This window comes from Leptodactylus fuscus, chromosome 2 (assembly GCF_031893055.1).
Source record: "Leptodactylus fuscus isolate aLepFus1 chromosome 2, aLepFus1.hap2, whole genome shotgun sequence".
Lineage (NCBI taxonomy): Eukaryota > Metazoa > Chordata > Amphibia > Anura > Leptodactylidae > Leptodactylus > Leptodactylus fuscus.
Window position 1 is genome coordinate 47,822,003 of NC_134266.1, and position 27,486 is coordinate 47,849,488.

At 45.1% G+C, this 27,486-nt stretch overlaps 1 protein-coding gene across 1 annotated transcript; it reads left to right on the plus strand.

Annotated features, from left to right (window-relative positions):
* The first annotated feature begins 1,054 nt into the window (after nt 1-1,054).
* Nucleotides 1,055-26,090, plus strand: LOC142194044 (uncharacterized). Its single transcript, XM_075263071.1, has 8 exons — nt 1,055-1,120; nt 3,529-3,667; nt 5,032-5,174; nt 19,398-19,515; nt 20,028-20,156; nt 20,657-20,880; nt 24,116-24,206; nt 25,954-26,090. The coding sequence occupies exons 1-8, from the start codon at nt 1,055-1,057 to the stop codon at nt 26,088-26,090; spliced, it is 1,047 nt and encodes a 348-aa protein (XP_075119172.1).
* The last annotated feature ends 1,396 nt before the right edge of the window (nt 26,091-27,486 follow it).

Here is a 27,486-nt window from a genome sequence, read left to right on the forward strand (position 1 = left end):
AAATGCTTGTGATAATTGTGAAAGATAAGAAGCATTGTCTGACAAGGTAAATACGGCCTAAAGCGTAATGTACGTAGCTCATCTCAAATTTGTTACATTTCATGATATAATTTTTGCTGGAAAAGTCATCTTACAACTTGAGTGTATTTTTTTCATGCAATAGTTTTTGCTGTAGTTTTGGTCCATATGCTATCCATGTTTAGGGATCAGTGAAAATAGATATGGACACTTTCATTTCTATGTCCCAGTAGAGGGCAGTATGTCAATGGGAGGCAGGGGCTCCTGACATCACAGATAACTATACCGCTAGGAGTCCTCTCCTGACTTTGGCTCAAAAAATGCAACAAAATTTGCAACAGAAATACTGTTTCCGCAACGTGGGGCTTTAAGCTTAGACTAAGGTCCCACTTGGCGTCCTGCAGTAAAAAAGTAATGTGGGAAAATCCGCCGTGGCAACGCATCATGGTTCTTCCTGCAGCTCTTTTCACAGAAAGTTTGCAAAGGTTTCCTCGGCAGATTTTCTGCTTTAACGACAGGGAAACTGCCAGCATTTCCGTAGAAGTAATTGACATGCTGCAATTTCCAAAACTGCAACGGTTTTGGAAATCGTCATGTGTCTGCTCTGTGTATTTTAAGGCAAAATGGACAAGGGATTCGCTAAAATGCCACATTTTTTTTCCACTGCATTTTTTTACACTACGTGGGGCCCCGGGCAAAAGGAGTTTTCCATGCTTTAACACTACTCATCTACCCTTCATTGTGCTAACTGGAGAAGTTCCCAGGAGTGACATCTTAGGGATCAGACATTAATTACTATACGGATCATTGCAATTTTAAGACAGTGATTAAGTAAACAGAAAGACACAGGATAAGTTTGCAGCCACTATTAGATACCCTTTGTATGCTAAACCCTTCTAGAAAATAATGGGTTAACCCCTTGTGTCTCCTTGCAATGTACAGTACTTGTCCTTCTTCCTGGTCTGCCTGCTGCAGCTTTGCATAGTTTGTTGTAGCAACTTCTGTGCTGCTGATATACAGATCAGGAGGAGGAGATATGGCAGCCGGCTCAGCAAGTCCCCTGTGGCTGGAAAACACAAGGCTGCAGATCCAAAATCTACAGGTAAAGGACTATCTGCTCTTTAGTAGATATTTAGTGGAAGCTCGCATAGAAGTTCATCAGTTCTGTTATAAAATCTGATCAACACAATGAACAGTCATTGACTCTGATTTATGGATTATCAAAACTGTAAAGTTTCCCATGCATAAGATTAGGGCAGCGTGACTGTACCCAGATGACCAGGGTCTGACTAGCACAACCAGTACTAGAAGCTCTGTGAGACGGCTCAGGTTCTGATATAATACTAGGCTGAATAGGTCAGGTTTCTGGGATTGACTTTGATGTTTCTTGCAACATGTCTTACACGTTGATTAGAGGGATTCTTTAGAAAGGCTATTCGTCTCTTACCTTTAGAGGTGGACTCCGCTGCACCGTTCCTTAGAAATACCGGTTTTTACCAGTATGCAAATGAGTTCTTTCGCAGCGATGGGGGTGGGCCCCAGCACTCAAACACCGCTGCCAGAGAAGTGTCTCCAAGTGTTGCCGCCTTCTTTGTCCGCAGCGTCATCTTCAATGTCTTCTTCTGGCGCAGGCTCGTAACTTCTAGACTTCGGGCCTTGGACAGAGCAAACTGCGCAGGCTCACAGGTCACAGTAAAATGGCCGCTTGCACAGTATTGTTAGCGGCCATTTTCCCATGGCCTGTGCGCTTGCGCGCTCTGCTCTGCTAGTAGTTACGAGCCTGCGCCGAAAGAAGTCATTGAAGATGATGCGGCGGACGAAGAAGGAGGCGGCGCTGGAGACACTTCTCTGGCACCGGTAGGGACGACCCCATCGCTGTTTGGGTGCTGGGGCCCGTCCCCATCGCTGCGAGAGAACTCATTGCATACCGATAAAAACTGGTATTTCTAAGGAACGGTGCAGCGGAGACCACGTCTAAAGGTAAGAGACGAATAGCCTTTCTAAAGGCTATTCTGACGTCTTATCCACAAAAAAACGGTTTTAATGGTAGAATCCCTTTAACAATAACCTTTTAGATTCCACTATAATACCTCATGTCCGGTATGTGCAATAATATCTACAAAGTTTAGGAAGGAACCAAAAAGGGTTTGAGGATTTCACTATTGATGACCTATCCTCAGGATACCATGTGGCCATCAACATGATTTGTGGCTAACACTGTGGCATTACCTAGATTTTGCACCAATCTCCCATGTAGATATCTACCGATTTTCTTCCAAAATCATCAGGGTATTATTGCTTCTTTTATTTCAGATAACAGTTGGGCCTGGGTAGCTAGTGATCTTCTGAATAGATCTTGGGATGAGAGTCATGTGGATGGCCATACCTATAAATATATTACTAGACGACCCAGATCTCACATCTCCCTGTTTTTGTTTTTTTTTCATTTCAACACACAGGTGCACAGCTCGTTACCAAGCAGATGTCTGATTACTGTGCTAGTACTGTAACGAGCTGTGCACCTGTGTGTCTATCACATGACCATGGACTGTATATCACATGGCCACGAACTGTATATCACATGACCACAGACTGTATATCACATGACAATGGACTGTATATCACATGGCCATGGACTGTATATCACATGACCACGAACTGTATATCACATGACCACGGACTGTATATGACATGACCACAGACTGTATATGACATGACCACAGACTGTATATCACATGACCACAGACTGTATATCACATGACCACGAACTGTATATCACATGACCACGAACTGTATATCACATGACCACAGACTGTATATCACATGACCACAGACTGTATATCACATGACCACAGACTGTATATCACATGACCATGGACTGATCTTTATCCACTAGAAGTAAGCAGAAATCTAAAAAACAATTGTCTCTCAATATTTGTCTGAAACTGGACAACCCCTTTAATATGGATGCTATCTGTGTTGATGGTCTGTTCCAATCATTCCAGCAACTCAGGGCTACTTTAACCATAGGCCCCGGGCCCTAAGGTAGTGGAGGCGGGCTATTCTGACCCAGAACAAGTAGGACAGACTGACATTTCAGACGCTATCCTGCTGTTCTGGGGCAGCAGGCAGCAATTTAAATTCCTGAGGGTCAGGGGGCTTTATGTGCGGGCCACTTTAGGGGACATTAATTTATGGCGGTCCCACTATGGAAACCTTTGAATCAGGCTCACTAAAGTATTAAAAAGTTCCACAGTAACTTCTATCAGCTATCACCTGCCATATCTTTAACTCCAACGAGCCTTTAAACACAATTCTCCCTCCGTTATTTGCTTTATAACAGCTTTCCCATCCCAAGATTCATTCTGAAGCCCCAAGTTCAGGTTGTAATGATCTCTATATTGTACTGAATGCTCATATCCAGTAGAGGGATCCTGTCCAAATAAATTGAAGGTTTTCACATTGATATTGAGCCCAACAGATTGGTTTTTCATTTTTCTGCTTTGATAGGAGTGGAAGGAATTTACAAGTAAATTATATGATGCCGTGCAACAACAGATGACTGAGAGTAACATCAACTTCTTCAATGACCTGTCAGAAACCGAAAAGATTTTTGTCCTGGAAAAAGCAGCCAAAGCTCTAAAGTCAGGTATTTATCATTAGCACAAAACCTGTTTGGGGCCTGTAGCACAATCATAGGCATATACTGTACCCTATTACCAAATCAGAGCTGTCCACAAACACAGTGATGTCCATTAGACTTTCAGCTCTCCACAATCCAGTACCAGAAATGGTGAAAATGGCAAGCGATAGTAATAGTAGTAGTTTTTAATAGATGATTGTCCTTATTAATAACCTTCTGCTTGGTTATTTGTTAGCACAATCCAAAGAGTGAACAAATAAAACGTAACTTTTACCAATACCATTAGATATCCCTTAAGGGCATCAAACAGAGATATAAGAACAGCCAAATGAACAATTGTACGTCACTTACTACAGATCGCCAACTTAAAAGCCCTGGAAAAAAGTATGCAAAGGCAGTGGTCTTATGTCGTTGTGGTGGCTCATAGACCTAATAGGAAACAAGTTGTTCCAAGTGTTGAGTGATAGGTGAAGCTGTGTCAAGGTCTGTGTAGTAGCTCAAAAGGTGAATAGGCTCTACCAAAGCCGTGCAGCCTTCACGTGGTCGTGTTGATTTTGGACTTGCCTTGTGGTAGCTGACTGGGCCAATGGACTGCTGTGCTCTGTGTGGCCATGTTACTACGCACCACCACCCCGATGGGGAAGGACCATGGTGAGCACTGGAGACAGTGGTATTATCTGGGCCAAAGTTACGAGACAAAATGGTTTCATAATGGCAAGAAGTGAATCCTGTTCTGCTTGCTGTTGAGGGTCTCATCATCCATAAAACCATCCTTGATCACATGTGCTGATGTTACCATAGACCTCATAGCAAAGAATCCACCTCACCACTAGCTCCTGCTAACTTGCTGAGTTGTGGGCACTAAGGGAGCTGTTCTGCTTGGTTTGGGGGTACAGAAGGAGCCATTCTACTGGGAATGAGAGTATGGCAGCACTGAGGGGACAATTATACTGTGAAGGGAACTTTGTTGGGACAATAAGAAGGCATTATACTGTGTGGAGGCACTAAGGGGGCATTATACAGACTTGCCATCAACCCCAGAACATTTTCAAAAAACGGTTGACCTCCTGGATTCCCGGAAGAGTGGGCAAATCTCAATACTTCCTTCCTTCTCAGAGCATATTGCCTTATAATGTGGCTTGCCAGGATTACATTGCGGTGTCCACAGCTGAATACTGTGCTATTCTTCCCATCAGCTCTGACATAACTGCTGACTGAGGCTCTGAACAAAACCTTATTCTCGTAACATGTATAATTGATCTTGTTGGGGATTCTTTGGTGGAATTTTTTTCAATAGGGGATAGTTTGCTTGAAAAAGTTGAGAAACACTGCTATAAATGATAGACAATATGGAATCTTCCCACTTCCAGGTGACATTTACAATCAACTTTCAGCTCGTATAAGCTCCAGCTTGGAAGAAAATATGCTCAGTTATGTTGCTCGGGAACAGCAAGACAGTAACTTTCCAAGAAGTCAGTCAGATGTTATGGCTTCACATATTCAGGATGGAGTGGTAAGTGTAATGTGCAGTGGCGTAACTAAGAATGGCGGAGCCCCATGGCGAACTTTTGACATGGGCCCCCAACCGACACCGACGCCGAAGACCTTGACCGACCCCCTCCTACACATTCCTGCGCACTCTATTATGCCCATATTGGCCCCTGAACACAGTATTATACCCCATAGTGACCCCTGCACACACTATTACGTCCCTCAGTGGCCCCTCCACACAGACCACAGAGTATAATGGAGACCCAGGGGGAGAAAAACATAGAAAAAAAACTCTGTTACCCACCTATCTCCCGGCTTTCTTGCCTCTCCTGGGCCGCCGATCATTATACTCGGGGGTCCGAAAAGACCCCCGAGTATAATGATATCAGCGGTAGCGGCTGTCACCGGGCCCCTAATGTCCCGGGCCCTGTGGCAGCTGCTTCTATGGCGGTAGTTACGCCACTGGTAATGTGGTATTCTCCAAGCCAAGGAAGAAGGAAACAACAGGTGATGCTGGACAATGACTACATGTGTCAATATGTACAAAACCAAAATCTAAGTTGCTAGCTCATGTGCAAACAATTTTGATTACATATCTCCCACCGTTTTGTGTCTACAGTTCCAATACAGACCTATATGGCTTTATAGTGATGGACTACAAAGATCGCCATTAATCAATCAATGTCTTAATTCCTGCCAATCTACCCCATATAGGTTAGAAAAATATTAAGGGACAATGGGAGTATGACTGCAGGATCAGACTACACAGGATATGTTTGCAGTCTGCTGCCATGGAGACACACAAGTCTTCATATGAGCTTCATAACAAGGGATAAACAAACAAAAGGTAGAAAATGCTTAAATAAATAAACAAATTTTTATTAACTATACACAGACAGTACATAACATGTTAAAAGGTGACTGAAAAACATCTACCAACAGGTAGGTGTAGAGGGCAAACCCAGCATATAAAGGGTATGAGTAGGATGAAATAACAAATGCTCTAATGCACTGAAATTTCAGCATGAACAATGTTTGTTTTGGTACCGTGTTAGCCAGTGGTTATAAAATATAAAAAACAAAAAAAACTTTGCAAGTCTTCAGTAGGTGATACCTTTTTTAATGGCTAACTCATAATGATGACAGAATGACACAATTACTTCTCCTTTGGTGACTGCATCTATTTACAACGGACCGGCACCGCAATGGGGAGCAAAATGGCGCCACAGTACGCTAATCTCTTCATGGCCAAGCTTGAGAGTGACTTCCTCTCCACCTGCACCATTAGGCCTCGGGCCTACTATCGCTTCATTGATGATATCCTAATCATTTGGACCGGGTCTGAGGAACAGCTGAAAACCTTCCATGAACAGTTCAACCAGTTCCATCCCACCATCAACCTGACGCTCAATCACTCCTTCTCCGAAATAAACTTCCTGGATGCAGTCATCAAGATACAGGACAACAAAATTGAGACATCGCTGTATCGGAAACCAATTGACCGCCCTACGTACCTAAGATGGGATAGTTTTCATCCTAAACACATAAAGAACTCCATTGTATACAGCCAGGCCATCAGATACCATCGCATATGTTCAAACCCTGCAGATAGGGACGAACACCTTGGAGGCCTCAAAAACACATTCTTGAGGCAGGGTTACCATCCAAGAACAGTTGATAACCAAATCACCAGAGCCACCAGGATACCAAGATCGGAGTTATTAAAATACAATACCAAACAGAAGAACACTCGGGTACCCCTGGTTGTCACATACAACCCCCACCTGGAGACGCTGAGAGGAATCACACGCAAATTACATCCACTACTGCAAAAAGACAACCGTCTAAAATACATATTTTCTGACCCCCCTCTCCTATGCTACAGACAGCCACCAAACCTCAGGAATATGATTATTAGCAGCTCACTGTCACCTCCAACTAACAAAGGAACATTTCCATGTGGACAGAAGAGGTGCAAAACCTGCCCCCACATACTGACCACTGACAGGATAGAGATACCAAACTCTAACAGGGAATATAAAATCCCAGGTACGTTCACCTGTAACACACCTAATGTGGTGTATTTGATCATTTGCACCAAATGTTCCACTGAAAATCTGTATGTTGGAGAGACTGGTCAGAAACTCAGAATGAGAATTAATTCACATCGCCATACAATCAAACAACAGAGAACTGATCTTCCCGTGCCAAATCATTTTTGCCAGGAAGATCATAATATCACCAATGACATGAAAATCTTGATCTTAAAAGGGAACTTTAAATCAAGGAAACAGCGACTGATTTATGAGTACAAGGCCATGACCCTATTCCAGACATTGGACAATGGGATGAACATCTCACGTGGGTTTATGTCTTTTTATACACATCATTAAGACAGCCATTAAGATAAGAACTGGGGGATCTGGCAATTGATTGTTTGTTGTTATAAGTATATAGTAATAAGCCTCTTCCTCCCTCCTGTAATCCTATCCCCTATGTGTCCTGTTGTACATAAATATGCAGCCTCTAGAAAGTGTTTTTTAGTTATATCTGAAGAAGAAGCTCAGAGGAAAGCTTCGAAACGTCATATTCTGTCATCATTATGAGTTAGCCATTAAAAAAGGTATCACCTACTGAAGACTTGCAAAGTTTTTTTAGCATGAACAATCTAAATGTTATATCCCTAATAGAGATGAGCGAACAGTGTTCTATCGAACTCATGTTCGATCGGATATTAGGCTGTTCGGCATGTTCGAATCGAATCGAACACCGCGTGGTAAAGTGCGCCATTACTCGATTCCCCTCCCACCTTCCCTGGAGCCTTTTTTGCTTCAATAACAGCGCAGGGTAGGTGGGACAGGAACTACGACACCGGTGACGTTGAGAAAAGTAGGCAAAACCCATTGGCTGCCGAAAACATGTGACCTCTAATTTAAAAGAACAGCGCCGCCCAGGTTCGCGTCATTCTGAGCTTGCAATTCACCGAGGACGGAGGTTTCCGTCCAGCTAGCTAGGGCTTAGATTCTGGGTAGGCAGGGACAGGCTAGGATAGGAAGGAGAAGACAACCAACAGCTCTTATAAGAGCTAAATTCCAGGGAGAAGCTTGTCAGTGTAAAGTGGCACTGACGGGCTCAATCGCCGCAACCCAGCTTTCCCAGGATCCTGAATGGAATACACTGTCAGTGTATTCCCGTATACCCGATATATACCCCGATACCCGTTCCAACGGTGTGCCCCCCCACCTTCACCCCAGAAATACCCTGCAAGTCCCCTAGCAATAGAATTGGGGCTATATACACCCACAATTTTTACTACTGGTATACAGTGCCATTGTCTGACTGGGAATTCAAAGAATATATTGGGAATACAAATACCCTCATTTCTTGCTACTGCCATATAGTGCCAGTGTCTGACTGGTAATTCAAAGAATATATTGGGGTTACGTGCACCCACAATTTTTACTACTGGTATACAGTGCCATTGTCTGACTGGGAATTCAAAGAATATATTGGGAATACAAATACCCTCATTTCTTGCTACTGCCATATAGTGCCAGTGTCTGACTGGGAATTCAAAGAATATATTGGGGTTACGTGCACCTACAATTTTTACTACTGGTATACAGTGCCATTGTCTGACTGGGAATTCAAAGAATATATTGGGAATACAAATACCCTCATTTCTTGCTACTGCCATATAGTGCCAGTGTCTGACTGGGAATTCAAAGAATATATTGGGGTTACGTGCACCCACAATTTTTACTACTGGTATACAGTGCCATTGTCTGACTGGGAATTCAAAGAATATATTGGGAATACAAATACCCTCATTTCTTGCTACTGCCATATAGTGCCAGTGTCTGACTGGGAATTCAAAGAATATATTGGGGTTACGTGCACCCACAATTTTTACTACTGGTATACAGTGCCATTGTCTGACTGGGAATTCAAAGAATATATTGGGGTTATAAATACCCTCATTTCTTGCTACTGCCATATAGTGCCAGTTTCTGACTGGTAATTCAAAGAATATATTGTGGTTACGTGCACCCACAATTTTTACTACTGGTATACAGTGCCATTGTCTGACTGGGAATTCAAAGAATATATTGGGAATACAAATACCCTCATTTCTTGCTACTGCCATATAGTGCCAGTGTCTGACTGGGAATTCAAAGAATATATTGGGGTTACGTGCACCCACAATTTTTACTACTGGTATACAGTGCCATTGTCTGACTGGGAATTCAAAGAATATATTGGGAATACAAATACCCTCATTTCTTGCTACTGCCATATAGTGCCAGTGTCTGACTGGGAATTCAAAGAATATATTGGGGTTACGTGCACCCACAATTTTTACTACTGGTATACAGTGCCATTGTCTGACTGGGAATTCAAAGAATATATTGGGAATACAAATACCCTCATTTCTTGCTACTGCCATATAGTGCCAGTGTCTGACTGGGAATTCAAAGAATATATTGGGGTTACGTGCACCCACAATTTTTACTACTGGTATACAGTGCCATTGTCTGACTGGGAATTCAAAGAATATATTGGGAATACAAATACCCTCATTTCTTGCTACTGCCATATAGTGCCAGTGTCTGACTGGGAATTCAAAGAATATATTGGGGTTACGTGCACCCACAATTTTTACTACTGGTATACAGTGCCATTGTCTGACTGGGAATTCAAAGAATATATTGGGGTTATAAATACCCTCATTTCTTGCTACTGCCATATAGTGCCAGTTTCTGACTGGTAATTCAAAGAATATATTGGGGTTACGTGCACCCACAATTTTTACTACTGGTATACAGTGCCATTGTCTGACTGGGAATTCAAAGAATATATTGGGGTTATAAATACCCTCATTTCTTGCTACTGCCATATAGTGCCAGTTTCTGACTGGTAATTCAAAGAATATATTGTGGTTACGTGCACCCACAATTTTTACTACTGGTATACAGTGCCATTGTCTGACTGGGAATTCAAAGAATATATTGGGAATACAAATACCCTCATTTCTTGCTACTGCCATATAGTGCCAGTGTCTGACTGGGAATTCAAAGAATATATTGGGGTTACGTGCACCCACAATTTTTACTACTGGTATACAGTGCCAATTTCTAACTAGGAATTCAAAATGCGCAAGGCTCCCGGAAAGGGACGTGGACGAGGCCGTGGGCGAGGTCGGGGGAATGGTTCTGGGGAGCAAGGTAGCAGTGAAGCCACAGGGCGTCCCGTGCCTACTCCTGTGGGGCAGCAAGCATTGCGCCACTCCACAGTGCCAGGGTTGCTTGCCACATTAACTAAACTGCAGGGTACAAACCTTAGTAGGCCCGAGAACCAGGAACAGGTCTTGCAATGGCTGTCAGAGAACGCTTACAGCACATTGTCCAGCAGCCAGTCAGACTCTGCCTCCTCTCCTCCTATTACCCAACAGTCTTGTCTTCCTTCCTCCCAAAATTCCGAAGCTTTACAGAACAATAACCCAAACTGTCCCTGCTCCCCAGAGCTGTTCTCCGCTCCTTTCATTGTCCCTCAACCTGCCTCTCCACGTCACGATTCCACGAACCTAACAGAGGAGCATCTGTGTCCAGATGCTCAAACACTAGAGTCTCCTCCATCTCCGTTCGATTTGGTGGTGGATGACCAGCAACCCACCCTCATCGACGATGATGTGACGCAGTTGCCGTCAGGGCATCCAGTTGACCGGCGCATTGTGCGGGAGGAGGAGATGAGACAGGAGTTGGAAGAGGAAGTGGTGGATGATGAGGACACTGACCCGACCTGGACAGGGGGGATGTCAAGCGGGGAAAGTAGTGTGGATGTTGAGGCAGGTGCAGCACCAAAAAGGGTAGCTAGAGGTAGAGGCAGAGGTCAGCAGCTTAGGCGAAGCCAGGCCACACCCGGAATCTCCCAAGATGTTCCAGTTCGTACCCAGCCCCGAAAAACTCCCACCTCGAGGGCATGTTTCTCGAAGGTGTGGAGTTTTTTCAAGGAATGCGCCGAGGACAGATATAGTGTTGTCTGCACAATTTGCCTCTCGAAATTGATTAGGGGCTCTGAGAAGAGCAACCTGTCCACCACTTCAATGCGCCGTCATTTGGAATCCAAGCACTGGAATCAGTGGCAGGCAGCAACGGCAGGACAAAGGCCGCCTGCCGTTCACGCCACTGCCACTGCCTCTGCCACTGCCTCTGCCTCTGCCACTGCCACTGCTGACTGTGCTGGCGATGCACTCCAGAGGACGAGCCAGGACACCACTTCATCTGCCTCCGCCACTTTGTTGACTTCTACCTCATCCTCCCCTGGTCCTGTCTTATCTCCTTCTCCTGCACCATCAAAGGCACCATCAGGCGTTTCTTTACAACAACCCACCATCTCTCAGACATTGGAGCGGCGGCAGAAATACACTGCTAACCACCCACACGCGCAAGCCTTGAACGCCAACATCGCTAAACTGCTGGCCAGGAGATGTTGGCGTTCCGGCTTGTTGAAACTCCCGCCTTCCTGGACCTGATGGCAACTGCGGCACCTCGCTATGCCGTCCCTAGCCGTCACTACTTCTCCCGGTGTGCCGTCCCCGCCTTGCACCAGCACGTGTCACTCAACATCAGGCGGGCCCTTAGTTCCGCGCTTTGCACAAAGGTCCACTTGACCACCGACGCGTGGACAAGTGCATGCGGACAGGGACGCTACATTTCACTGACGGCACACTGGGTGAATGTAGTTGAGGCTGGGACTGCTTCCCAAACTGGCCCGGTGTACCTCGTCTCCCCGCCTAACATTCCTGGCAGGGACACGAGAAGAACACCCCCCTCCTCCTCCTCCTCTACCGCCTCCTCCTCCGCCACCGCCTCCTCCTCCGCCACCGCCTCCTCCTCCGCTGTTAGATTGACCCCAGCTACGAGTTGGAAACGTTGCAGCACTGGCGTTGGTAGACGTCAGCAGGCTGTGCTGAAGCTGATCAGCTTGGGGGACAGACAGCACACTGCCTCCGAGGTGAGGGATGCCCTCCTCGATGAGACGGCAATATGGTTTGAGCCGCTGCACCTGGGCCCAGGCATGGTCGTTTGTGATAACGGCCGGAACCTGGTAGCAGCTCTGGAGCTTGCCGGACTCCAACATGTTCCATGCCTGGCCCACGTCTTCAACCTAGTGGTGCAACGTTTCCTAAAGAGCTACCCCAATGTTCCAGAGCTACTGGTGAAAGTGCGGCGCATGTGCGCCCACTTTCGCAAGTCGACAGTAGCCGCTGCTAGCTTAAAATCTCTCCAGCAACGCCTGCATGTGCCACAACACCGTCTTTTGTGCGACGTCCCCACACGCTGGAACTCAACGTTTCAGATGTTGAATAGAGTGGTTGAGCAGCAGAGACCTTTGATGGAATACCAGCTACAAAACCCTAGGGTGCCACAAAGTCAGCTGCCTCAGTTTCACATCCATGAGTGGCCATGGATGAGAGACCTTTGTGACATCCTACGGGTCTTTGAGGAGTCCACAAGGAGGGTGAGCTCTGAGGATGCGATGGTGAGCCTTACAATCCCGCTCTTGTGTGTTCTGAGAGAATCCCTGATTGACATCAGGGATAACTTAGATCACACAGAGGAGTTAGGGATAGCATCCGATCCGTCACAGCTGGAGAGTAGGTCCACACATCTGTCCGCTTCACTGCGTTTAATGGAGGAGGAGGAGGAGGAGGAGGAAGAAGAGTTGTCCGATGATGTGATGGTGATACAGGAGGCTTCCGGGCAACTTCGAATCGTCCCATTGTTGCAGCGCGGATGGGTAGACATGGAGGATGAGGAGGAAATGGAGATTGAACTTTCCGGTGGGGCCAGAGGAGTCATGCCAACTAACACTGTGGCAGACATGGCTGAGTTCATGTTGGGGTGCTTTACAACCGACAAGCGTATTGTCAAAATCATGGAGGACAACCAGTACTGGATCTTTGCTATCCTTGACCCCCGGTATAAAAACAACATCTCGTCTTTTATTCCGGTAGAGGGGAGGGCCAATCGCATCAATGCTTGCCACAGGCAATTGGTGCAGAATATGATGGAGATGTTTCCAGCATGTGACGTTGGCGGCAGGGAGGGCAGTTCCTCCAGTAGGCAACCAAGTTCTCACCGGTCCACACAAACGAGGGGCACACTGTCTAAGGTCTGGGACACCTTGATGGCACCCCCTCGCCAAAGTGCCGCCACGGAGGGTCCTAGTGTCACCAGGCGTGAGAAGTATAGGCGCATGTTGCGGGAATACCTTTCCGACCACAGCCCTGTCCTCTCCGACCCCTCTGCGCCCTACACGTATTGGGTGTCGAAGTTGGACCTGTGGCTTGAACTTGCCCTATATGCCTTGGAGGTGCTGTCCTGTCCTGCCGCCAGCGTCCTATCTGAGAGGGTGTTCAGTGCAGCCGGTGGCATCATCACTGACAAGCGCACCCGTCTGTCAGCTGAGAGTGCCGACCGGCTCACTTTGATAAAAATGAACCACCACTGGATAGAGCCTTCATTTTTGTGCCCACCTGTGTAAAGCACCCCAACATGAAACTCCATGTCTGTACTCAACCTCTCCAATTCCTCCGCATCCTCATACTCATCCACCATAAGCGTTGCACAATTCTGCTAATACTAGGCTCCCTCCAACATGATTTCCCCCAACTCTGCTGGTTAGAGGCTCCCTCCACCCTGATTTCCACCAACTCTGCTGGTTAGAGGCTCCCTCCACCCTGCTTTCCCACAACTCTGCTGGTTAGAGGCTCCCTCCACCATGAATTTGCCCAAACTGGGCTGTTTAGAGGCTCCCTCCACCATGAATTGGTCCAAACTGGGGTTTTTAGAGGCTCCCTCCACCATGAATTGGTCCAAACTTGGCTGTTTAGAGGCTCCCTCCACCATTAATTGGTCCAAACTGGGCTGGTTAGAGGCTCCCTCCACCATGAATTGGTCCAAACTGGGTTTTTTAGAGGCTCCCTCCACCATGAATTTGCCCAAACTGGGCTGTTTAGAGGCTCCCTCCACCATGAATTGGTCCAAACTGGGCTGGTTAGAGGCTCCCTCCACCATGAATTTCCCAAAACTTGGCTGTTTAGAGGCTCCCTCCACCATTAATTGGTCCAAACTGGGCTGGTTAGAGGCTCCCTCCACCATGAATTTGCCCAAACTGGGCTGGTTAGAGGCTCCCTCCACCATGAATTGGTCCAAACTGGGGTTTTTAGAGGCTCCCTCCACCATGAATTGGTCCAAACTTGGCTGTTTAGAGGCTCCCTCCACCATTAATTGGTCCAAACTGGGCTGGTTAGAGGCTCCCTCCACCATGAATTGGTCCAAACTGGGTTTTTTAGAGGCTCCCTCCACCATGAATTTGCCCAAACTGGGCTGTTTAGAGGCTCCCTCCACCATGAATTGGTCCAAACTGGGCTGGTTAGAGGCTCCCTCCACCATGAATTTCCCAAAACTTGGCTGTTTAGAGGCTCCCTCCACCATTAATTGGTCCAAACTGGGCTGGTTAGAGGCTCCCTCCACCATGAATTTGCCCAAACTGGGCTGTTTAGAGGCTCCCTCCACCATGAATTTGCCCAAACTGGGCTGTTTAGAGGCTCCCTCCACCATGAATTGGTCCAAACTGGGTTTTTTAGAGGCTCCCTCCACCATGAATTGGTCCAAACTGGGCTGTTTAGAGGCTCCCTCCACCATGAATTTGCCCAAACTGGGCTGTTTAGCGGCTCCCTCCACCATTAATTGGTCCAAACTGGGCTGGTTAGAGGCTCCCTCCACCATGAATTTGCCCAAACTGGGCTGGTTAGAGGCTCCCTCCACCATGAATTGGTCCAAACTGGGGTTTTTAGAGGCTCCCTCCACCATGAATTGGTCCAAACTTGGCTGTTTAGAGGCTCCCTCCACCATGAATTGGTCCAAACTGGGGTGGTTAGAGGCTCCCTCCACCATTAATTGGTCCAAACTGGGCTGGTTAGAGGCTCCCTCCACCATTAATTGGTCCAAACTGGGCTGGTTAGAGGCTCCCTCCACCATTAATTGGTCCAAACTGGGCTGGTTAGAGGCTCCCTCCACCATTAATTGGTCCAAACTGGGGTTTTTAGAGGCTCCCTCCACCATGAATTGGTCCAAACTGGGCTGTTTAGAGGCTCCCTCCACCATGAATTTGCCCAAACTGGGCTGGTTAGAGGCTCCCTCCACCATGAATTGGTCCAAACTGGGGTTTTTAGAGGCTCCCTCCACCATGAATTGGTCCAAACTTGGCTGTTTAGAGGCTCCCTCCACCATGAATTGGTCCAAACTGGGGTGGTTAGAGGCTCCCTCCACCATTAATTGGTCCAAACTGGGCTGGTTAGAGGCTCCCTCCACCATTAATTGGTCCAAACTGGGCTGGTTAGAGGCTCCCTCCACCATGAATTTGCCCAAACTGGGCTGGTTAGAGGCTCCCTCCACCATGAATTGGTCCAAACTGGGTTTTTTAGAGGCTCCCTCCACCATGAATTTGCCCAAACTGGGCTGGTTAGAGGCTCCCTCCACCATGAATTGGTCCAAACTGGGGTTTTTAGAGGCTCCCTCCACCATGAATTTGCCCAAACTGGGGTGTTTAGAGGCTCCCTCCACCATGAATTTGCCCAAACTCTGCTGGTTAGAGGCTCAATCCACCCTGATTTTCAAAACAAATGTTGGTGCCAACCTCAACTTACTACAAGGGCCAAATTCACTGCTGGTGACAAGCTCTCCTCACTGCAAGTGCCAAATACACATGTTTCAAGGTGTTTTCCTACTGTCAGAGAGGTGGTATTGAGTGTGTAAAGTGTGTAGTTGTTAGGCTGTGATGTTGGGGTAATAGAGGGTCTTTGGTGTGTTAGATGCCCCCAGACATGCTTCCCCTGCTGTCCCAGTGTCATTCCAGAGGTGTTGGCATCATTTCCTGGGGTGTCATAGTGGACTTGGTGACCCTCCAGACACGGATTTGGGTTTCCCCCTTAACGAGTATCTGTTCCCCATAGACTATAATGGGGTTCGAAACCCGTTCGAACACACGAACATTGAGCGGCTGTTCGAATCGAATTTCGAACCTCGAACATTTTAGTGTTCGCTCATCTCTAATCCCTAATCCACATAACATTGACTCCATGGCCATTTAAACACTATTCAGAGCAAGTGCATAGCGTAGTAACATGAGCCAAGATACGATGTAATAAGGAAAGTATATTCATGTATATTTTTCAATGCTAAGAAGAGTCAATAGGTATATACACTCACCGGCCACTTTATTAGGTACACCTGTCCAACTGCTCGTTAACACTTAATTTCTAATCAGCCAATCACATGGCGGCAACTCAGTGCATTTAGGCATGCAGACATGGTCAAGACAATCTCCTGCAGTTCAAACTGAGCATCAGTATGGGGAAGAAAGGTGATTTGAGTGCCTTTGAACGTGGCATGGTTGTTGGTGCCAGAAGGGCTGGTCTGAGTACTTCAGAAACTGCTGATCTACTGGGATTTTCACGCACAACCATCTCTAGGGTTTACAGAGAATGGTCCGAAAAAGAAAAAACATCCAGTGAGCGGCAGTTCTGTGGGCGGAAATGCGTTGTTGATGCCAGAGGTCAGAGGAGAATGGCCAGACTGGTTCGAGCTGATAGAAAGGCAACAGTGACTCAAATAGTTACAACCGTTACAACCAAGGTAGCCAGAAGAGCATCTCTGAACGCACAGTACGTCGAACTTTGAGGCAGATGGGCTACAGCAGCAGAAGACCACACCGGGTGCCACTCCTTTCAGCTAAGAACAGGAAACTGAGGCTACAATTTGCACAAGCTCATCGAAATTGGACAATTGAAGATTGCAAAAACGTTGCCTGGTCTGATGAGTCTCGATTTCTGCTGCGACATTCGGATGGTAGGGTCAGAATTTGGCGTCAACAACATGAAAGCATGGATCCATCCTGCCTTGTATCAACGGTTCAGGCTGGTGGTGGTGGTGTCATGGTGTGGGGAATATTTTCTTGGCACTCTTTGGGCCCCTTGGTACCAATTGAGCATCGTTGCAACGCCAAAGCCTACCTGAGTATTGTTGCTGACCATGTCCATCCCTTTATGACCACAATGTACCCAACATCTGATGGCTACTTTCAGCAGGATAATGCGCCATGTCATAAAGCTGGAATCATCTCAGACTGGTTTCTTGAACATGACAATGAGTTCACTGTACTCCAATGGCCTCCACAGTCACCAGATCTCAATCCAATAGAGCATCTTTGGGATGTGGTGGAACGGGAGATTCGCATCATGGATGTGCAGCCGACAAATCTGCGGCAACTGTGTGATGCCATCATGTCAATATGGACCAAAATCTCTGAGGAATGCTTCCAGCACCTTGTTGAATCTATGCCACGAAGAATTGAGGCAGTTCTGAAGGCAAAAGGGGGTCCAACCCGTTACTAGCATGGTGTACCTAATAAAGTGGCTGGTGAGTGTAGATAGGTCAAAGGATGACACACCAAGTGGTTTAAGAGCATAAGGAGTAGTAAGTAAATAAGATCAGGAGTTTACATACCCATAGATGGAGAGTACAAAATGCTGCTGGTCGGCCCGCACACCTAGTCCCTTTAGAAAGTCTATTCCACACCTGCCTTTAGTATGTAAATTGCCTCAGTGTTTTTTGAATAAGTCTGTTTTTGTTCATATGCTAATTAGACTCTTAGTGCACCATAGTGCATCCTCTTTGCTATTGTTTCCTATGGGTGTTTACAGCACAGGCTGCTGCTGATGATTTCCTGCTTCCTGCTTGCACACACAGATAGGAGGTAATACCAGAGACGAGTGCTTCTGGGAACTTCCTGTGCTGGCTGGGAGCTCATTAGCATATGAATAAACACAGACTTATTCAGAAACCACTGAGGCAATTTACATACTAAAGGTAGGTGTGGAATAGCCTTTCTATAGGCTATGCAAAGATGTGATTAGTTAAAAATGACTTTTCCCAATGATAGAACCCCTTTAACTCTTTAAGGGTACATCTGATATTATGATGCCCAATTCATATCTCATTAATATATTTAATTTACAGTCAATACATTTTTCTTTACAATGGCCTTGTGCTGTCTAATATACTACAGAGAATATGGGAAATTCCATTTAATGTTCCTATCCAACCCTAGGTATACATATAATGACAACATGTACATTACCTAGACCTGGAGTGTAACCTGAAGCTCCCGTCCTCCAATGCAAACTCTTCCCCAACTATAATGTATTGTTTATAGGCCTGATCTCCTTCTATGGGGAAGAGACACCATATAGGCCCCCTATGGTTTCTGGGCCCATATATGGCTATACCTTCTGCTGCCCCTGGTTGGGACATAACACCCATTACTATTTTATTGGTAAAGTCCTATTACATTAAGATATTGTTAATAAGCAAACCTTGACTTCAAAGGACTGGAAGGAGGGCTGTAGACAAAGACTTGAAAAAATTGGACAGAAGGCATGGTACAATGGAGTTTCAATTAAAAGCGAGTATAGGTAACACTCTGTTGGACCTATCTACCTAAATCTTATGAGTTCTAAGAATATTTAGTATTGTAAACCTTTAAAGGGATCTTATCACTCAGACACAATTTTTTCTAGGTACCACGTCAAAATAGCCTTAAGAAAGGCTATTCGTCTCCTACCCTTTGTCATCTTCTCCGCACCACCGTTCGCTTACAATACCGGTTTCTCTCGGTATGCAAATTAGCTCTCTTGCAGCACTTGGGCAGAGCAGAAAATGGCCACTTGCACAGTATTATAAGCGGCCATTTTCTCGTAGCCTGTGGGCATGCGCAGTCTGCTCTGCCCGAGGCCTGAGGCCTAGAAGTTACAAGCCACCGCCGGTAGAAGAGGCTGAAGATGACACTGCTGACAAAGATGGAGGCGGCGCTGGAGAGAGTTCTCTCACAGCATTGGGGATGCCCCCAATGCTGTTTGAGCACTGGGGCCCGCCCCCAGTGCTGCGAGAGAACTAATTTGCATACCGAGAGAAACCGGGAACGGCGTCGCGGAGAAGACGACGAAAGGTAGGTGACGACTAGCCTTTCTTAAGGATATTCCAACGTGGTACCTAGAAAAAATTGTGTCTGAGTGATAGGATCCCCTTTAAACATTCATGGAAAATTACATACATTGCATGTTTATGGTTAATGTATTTTAGCTACAAAATTATTTTGTAACTGTTACATTTTTTTCTAGATCAGTATTTTAGAAAACAGACCAAGCATGAAGGTAAAATTACGTGCGCTCCTAAATCAGCCCATACCGGTCACACTCCGAACTCTGGCCTGGAAATTACAATTATCCAATACAAAAGGTAATAGTGATATAACAAGTAAAGGGAGATTTATTAGAGGTGCTTTCCAGGCCAAATATATAGATGACCTATCCTTACATCATCAATAGACTGACATAATAATGTAAAAAACAGCACCAAAAATTCTTAAAGTATGTTTAATATTAAAGGTTCATATTGAAATTAGGCTATTTTTAATGGACAGTATAGCATAACATGTTGCAATATTGTATCCAGCAAAAATAGGTTCCTGATATAAATCTTATCCATTAAAACGCAAATTAAAAAAAAAGAATCAGTCAAATGTCTCATGACTGATCATAATGGATCTGTCATATCCATCAAAGCTCTTGTAAACATGGAAAATAGGATACCAGTGTGAATAGAGTCTAAAGCAGATGTGTCATAATAATTGACAGGTCTACTTTAAAAGACATTGTTATATTGAATAGTTCCCAACTACAGTACTCATGATGTATTTGTGTGCTTGAGATCTTGAGTGGACATCACTTGTGGCAACCATGTTCCTACAGCCCGCATGGATTATCTGACACATGTGTCTATGAACAAGGCCCGATCTGTACTAGACCGAGAAATTGCTCTACTTTGTGAGGATCTGCTCTCAAAGGAAGAAACATTTCAACACCTGAAAGATAACAAGGGTAAGTGTTGTATGAAGGCCAAAAATGGATCAAAGTAGGGACAGATCAATTAAAAAGCTAGCTAAACCCTTTAATTCTGCACTGGGACATACAGGATATAGCACAGGAGGTGTGGCACAATATGCACCAATTTCCTGCTACACTAGTTACGATGAAAGATAAGTCTAAACCACTTAGATGCCCCTGTCAATAAGGTATTATACAGAGGGTATGTTCCTCCTTGGCATCCCCGCAGAGCTAACATGAGGTGTCAATGGTTTGTTATGACAGCTACGGTAGGTCCCCACTTCTGACCACTTTTGGCATCTATTAGACCCTTCCAGAACCTATTAGACCCTGCCAATCATCTTGAATATTTATAGTAGATCTACAAAATATCAAACATTTCCATACTTTGCCAATTCTTGACACGTTATAAATCCCAGCATGTAATATATCACAGACATTTCCTTAAAGGTAATATGCCACAAAATTATTTACCCTTTACCCCTTATTTTTAGGGATCGCAAGATGTATGCGGAATGTGATGTCCTACCTTCATAAACATGCCAAGATCAGCCTTTTAGATGAGGACTATCTCTTGCTTGTGCCTCTAGCACAGACAGTGTTTTCAACTTCTAAACCCAGTACAACTCTAGATTCACTGTCTACTCTATTGGTTGAAGAATATATCACTTTTATGGGCTCCCGACCATCTATCATGCATAGAAATGAACAACCAGAGGTAAATGTTTGTCACAGCATATCACTATATACATGTACTGGTAAAAAGGTATGTTTTTTCTCTTTGCCAGAAATGAAAGCGAGTTTTTTCGATGAAGGAGTCTTCCAAACTCCCCCAGAAATTTTCCTATTCACAGGATAGGTTCTCAGTATCTGATCAGTTGGGGTCCAACACCCAGACCCCATACTGATCAGAGAATCCAGCTGCTTCAAGGCACCAGAAGCTGCTTTGTTCCTATTCAAATAATAGGAACAGACCTGCAGAACCCCAGTGCCACCATTATACAGTGGATAGTGTTTTTTCTGGCACCATTCACTGTATAGTGTTGTTTCCATGGAGCTCTGCTACAGCAGCCAGATCACCTAGGATCTGGTTGTTGGATCCTAACCACTCAGATAGGTTATCACTATGAATAACAAACATGGTGGCCTAGAAAACTCATTGAACTGTTAAAAATATACAGTATCCCCCATCATCAGCGCCGCACCTCCCATGAGGCGACCTGAAGCGAGCGCTTCAGGAGGCGCTATGCCAGGGCCTCAGGGAGGGCGGCATTTTTGGTTACCTAAGCCAGTCCAGGACAAGCTGTCCTGGACTAGCTTAGCACTGAGCGGTGGTTTGGGGAGGCCACTGGAGCAGCGCTGCTCCAGCAGCCTCCCCTCACGCTCAGGCAGAGAGCAGGTCGTCTCCGTGCCTGCTCTCTGCCGGCGAACGGCGCTAAGCCCCGTCCCCTGCACTTCGCCATGCCCCCTCCGTTCCGCCACGCCCCTCCGCTCCGCACCCTCCTCCCGGTGGTGGTGGGGGGGCAGCTTTCTGTAGTTCGCCTCAGGCGGCGAAAGGGGCAGGTTCGCCCCTGCCCATCATCCACTTAAAACCCTCTAAAAATACATATCCTGATGTAAAAGTTTGTCGTCTAAAATGCAACAAATACAACACTATTCATTCCAGTATGGGGCAGGATAGAAGGAGACTTGAATTACCGTAGTCCTTTACTTCCACCCTGCCCAAAAGAGATAGAGCTAAAATAACATGAATATTGAACTTGAATAATTTGCTGACACAGGGACTTACAGGTTTTTTATTGCCTGTAGAACGAATTTCTAGGACTCTCAGACACATCAGAACTAATTCAAGTAGACAGCGTTTCCATTAACCATTGATGACTGAGGCACCTAAATGGCACCAGTGCATGGGACCGCCATATTGGTACCAAAAGCCACCCCGCTAGAATGTTAATTGGGGTTTTTTTCCAATTCCACACCATTCAGATTTTTTTCCAGCTTACCAGTACATTATATATTACATTAAACATTGCCACTATGAAGTACAATTTACCCCACAAAAGCTGTAAGCCCAGAAAAAAATTAAAAAAAGATAAAAAAATTTTAAAAAAATTACTTTGGTAAAGTAGTGCTGAGGACAGAAGCAAAACGCTAAATTGGAGAAAATTGATGTCCTTTCTCTTTAAAAATTCCAGCAAATCTAAATATGGATTAAAATATTGACTGCGTTTTACCTGTTTGCTGGAAATAAATAACGTTTGTTTTAATTAATCCAATACGATATTGTAACCGGATTAAAGTAATGAAATCGCTTTCATTTCCCTCAGAGACTGTTACATTGGTGCGGCAATGATTTATCCAACTCTCCAATGCCAGCTGGCATGGGGGAACTACAGACCTAATCTAATAGCAATATACAGCCTGGAATTCACAATCCCTCATCCAATATTTAGTTAATTATTTATGGCTTTTAAGAGACAGATTTCAACTTGTTTTTTCTGGAAAAATCTAAAGATTAATTCGTAGATGTATAGGGGTTGCTAAAGGAGGTAAAAATATAAAGACAATTGTATGGGAAGAATAAACAGACAGATTCTAAGGGATAGTTCACACGGGCATTCTGTGTGTGCACATTCCATCGCCTCTGCCGCTACGGGATGCTGGTGCAGTGCACGGCATCACGTCGTGGCTTTCCACTCCGGATTAGGCCCAAATTCATTGTTTTATCCTTGAAACGGAACAGAAGTATAAAAATAGCAACTTTGGTGTGAACATGCAGGTAGGTATGAACTCTTAGCAGGTATAAGGGTGCATTCAGACTACGTAAACGCCGCTGTTACGAGCGCTCCCATTGAAGTGAATGGGAAGTGTTCGGCAGTCTGCCGTAATGCCGGCGTGTACGGCTCTCATACACGCCCGGCGTTACGTAGTCTGAATGCACCCTAAGGGTGAATTCACACTGAGTAAACGCTAGCTTATTCTGAACGTAAAACACGTTCAGAATAAGCGGCGTCTAAAGCAGCTCCATTCATTTCTATGGGAGCAGGGATACGAGCGCTCCCCATAGAAATGAATGGGCTGCTTCTTTCACTCCGTGCAGTCCCATTGAAGTGAATGGGGAGTGCCGGCGTGTACGCTCCGGTATGAGCAGAGCTTGCCGTACACGCCGGCACTCCCCATTCACTTCAATGGGACTGCACGGAGTGAAAGAAGCAGCCCATTCATTTCTATGGGGAGCGCTCGTATCCCCGCTCCCATAGAAATGAATGGAGCTGCTTTAGACGCCGCTTATTCTGAACGTGTTTTACGTTCAGAATAAGCTAGCGTTTACTCAGTGTGAATGCACCCTAAAGGTGAACGAGGCAAACCCACCAGATTCAGAAAAACTGACCAATCATTCTGTTGTATTAGATGTTCAGCTGACATTTGTGTTGCAGATGTTGAATAGGTTCAATACGTACAACATTTTCTGATTTATGACCTATCCTTAGAATAAGTCGTGCATCAAGAATCAGTAGGGGATCCCACACCTGGGACCCCCGTGGATCAGCTGTTTGAGTCAGCAGCAGTGCTTCACAGGCCATGTGATGTAACATACATTAACCACATGGCCTGTTTGCAGCACCATTCAAGTGAAATGACCTCAAACACAGCCACTTGGCGGCATGGTGGCTCAGTGGTTAGCACCACAACCTTGCAGCACTGGAGCCCTGGGTTTGAACCCAATCAAGGAAAACATCTACAAGGAGTTTGTATTTTCTCCCTGTGTTTGTGTGGGTTTCATCCCATACTCCAAAGATATACTGATAGAGGGGGGAACATAGTTGCTTTACAAATGTACAGGACTGTGCTTCATTTCCAATGAAGAGGCTGAAGTGCTCACCATCATTGATGGCGTTTTGCCACCTTTAGACATATAGAGTACATAAATCCTATTTCTGTATTTACACTAGGAAAGTGGAGTATTCCAAAAAATGTCTTTATCATTACAAAGTCAGGAACAAAACCTAGCACAGACCATCCAGAATATCTATGCAACTGAAGGTGAGATTTATATTTTAATGTTTCTGTACAAATAATTGTGTTAATTGTTCCTAATTTCTAGTTTAAGGCCGCAGCCACAGGTTGCAAAAATGCTGCAATTTACATTACCTGCAAAGTGGATGGGATTCTGGCTAATCCCATACATACATACATTGCAGAAAAAAATCCACAGCGGAAAAGCAGCGTGTCAATTATACCTATAGAAACACTGGTGGCAGAAGTCCACAGAGGAAAACTCTGCATAAATGTGATGAAAAACACTGCAGGGAAAAAAAGGTGATGTGCTTTCAGCGCGTTTTTTTTTCTGCAGCATTTTTTGCTGCTTCTCTTGACATGGGGTCATAACCTAAAGCAGTTGTCCAGTCCCAAATCTGTGTAGATGGATAGGTCATCAGTATAAAATTTCGATTTCAGGTTGAACAAAGTTGGATTAGCCTTACTCTTTGCATCCTTCAATGCTGTACTGCTTTCTATATATTCTACATGTATAGTACCGCTCTCTATATGTTCTACATACACCATGTGATCAAAAGTATCCAGACACCCCCAAAAACATACGTTTTTCATATTAGGTGCATTGTGCTGCCACCTACTGCCAGGTACTCCATATCAGTGACCTCAGTAGACATTAGACATCGTGAGAGAGTAGAATGGGACGCTCCGAGGAATTAACGGACTTCGAACGTGGTCAGGTGATTGGGTGCCACACATCACACAGGTCAATGCCAAACGATGCTACGCTTGATGTAAGGAGCGTAAACATTGGAAGATTGAACAGTGGAAAAACGTTGTGTGGAGTGACGAATCACGGTACACAATGTGGCGATCCGATGGCAGGGTGTGGGTATGGCGAATGCCCGGTGAACGTCATCTGCCAGTGTGTGTAGTGCCAACAGTAAAATTCGGAGGCGGTGGTGTTATGGTGTGGTGGTGTTTTTCATGGAGGGAGCTTGCACCCCTTGTTGTTTTGCGTGGCACTATCACAGCACAGGCCTACATTGATATTTTGCTTCCCACTGTTGAAGAGCAATTCGGGGATGGCGATTGCATCTTTCAACACGATTGAGCACCTGTTCATACTGCACAGCCTGCGGCGCAGTGGTTACACGACAATAACATCTCTGTAATGGACTGGCCTGCACATAGTCCAGACTTGAATCCTATATAACACCTTTGGGTTGTTTTGGAACGCCGACTTTGTGCCAGGCCTCACCGACCTACATCGATACCTCTCCTCAGTGCAGCACTCCGTGAAGAATGGGCTGCCATTCCCCAAGAAACCTTCTAGCACCTGATTGAACGTATGCCTGTGAGAATGGAAGCCGTCATCAAGGCTAAGGGTGGGCCAACACCATATTGAATATCAGCATTACCGATGGAGGGCGCCACGAACTTGTAAGTCATTTTCAGCCAGGTGTCCGGATACTTTTGATCACATAGTGTATATAGTACTGCTCTCTATATGTTCTACATGTATAGTACTGCTCTCTACCTGTTCTACATATATCATACCGCCCTCCACCTGTACTGCATAAAGCTCCCTGTACTACATGTAGCCATATAGGCTCCATACCAATGTGAATGAGCCCTAAGGGTGACGTACTGTTGAAATGCCTTTAGAAACATTAAAAATAATTTCTGATATTCATATATTTGTTGCTCAGAACAGAAGTCTTCATCCTTTTGATCCATAACTAGATAAGTTTCCACTGTTATCACTTTGTTATGTCTTTTTTCAATGAAACAGCTGGAAGTCCAGAAGATGCCTTGACACTTGGTCTACAGAAGATGCTGCAACCCATCTTCCAAGTCCTTTTTGTTGGTACAAATGATTTTTCAGTATTTGGTGATTCCTGTATCTTCAGCCCCAGTGTTAACACTTAGAACAAACCTAAGGAGAACTATAGACCTTTGAAAGCAGTCATTTCTCCCATCTTCCCCATACACATGCACATACTCTGCTCAGCGTGATTGTTTGCTCAATGGGGAGATTGGGATTAGTTGGCAGACACCTCTAGCACAACATACAGCTTTCAGCAGGTTGCATTCACTTCTGTGGGAGATCCATGAACAGCTCATCAAGTGCATGCTGGGAGTTGTGGTTACACAACAGCTGGAGTGGCTGACCACAGCTCTAGATAAACACTATTCATATTGTCATTGGAAGTCAAAGTCATCTTCACGTCAATGTCCAGCATTTGATTTTTCCTAGATTTATTCTGATCATACAAGAAAATCTGTGCATATACGCTATGTAGACATGTTAATGAAGAATAATTGGGTTGTCGCATTTGCTGGGTATTTATGCGTACAACTCATACGTCTGTGACAAAATATATGAGTCTGAGGAGGCCATCATTAAATTATCATTGCATTAGTTCATCCATTGTCCTGTCTGACTTTCATTAGGACCTGATTTTCATGGTAAATGAAGGAAATGGAGGAAGACAACATCTCATTGAGGTCTCTGGCTTCATATGTAGAATACTAAAAATAGCTAAAGGACACTTTATTTCAGACACATAAAGTCACCTTACTGACGCCAGAAAAGTGATACGCTAAAAGGGAGGAAAACGCTTGTTCTAGGAGCAAAAAAAAACAAAAAAAAAGTTAGAATAGTATGTATATTTTTGTTAGGTCCGGTTTACATCCGCACATGGGTTTCCATTTGGGGAGTCCACTTGGGGATCCCCACAATGGAAACCTAATCCAAATAATAAAAGCGGAAGCCCACAGACCCCATAGACTATAATGGGGTCCATGTGGTTTCCACTCGGTTTCCGCACAAAAAATGCGTTGAGAAAAGCGCTGCTTGCCGGACTCTTCTCTCCACATTTTTCATGGAGAGAGGGGAACAAAATTGCCTGAACACAGATGTGATCCAGGCCTTAGTTATAGTGTCCTGGCATCTGAAGTGCATTATGACTTTTCTGCTCTTTACTAGTCCTGCCATATTTTCCCACTATTCATTGTGAGATATTTCTATCATCTCACGCTACAGGTTACCTGAATATGAAGACATTACTATACGTGTGGGATCAGTATATCCTGGGACTCGATGAGCCAGAGTTTAACTGTCTTCCAGCTTTTGGTTTAGCGTTCCTCATATTACTGCAAAGACATTTCAGTGACTCAACCACAGTAAGTAATGAATGACGTCCATATTATAGGTTATAAATGCCCATATATTCTTGTATATTAAGCCTTGTACTCAGTCTAGCCCCTACATGTGCTGTTACAGAAGATCTATCCCCTTTCCTTACCGTTGGTTTAGATATTG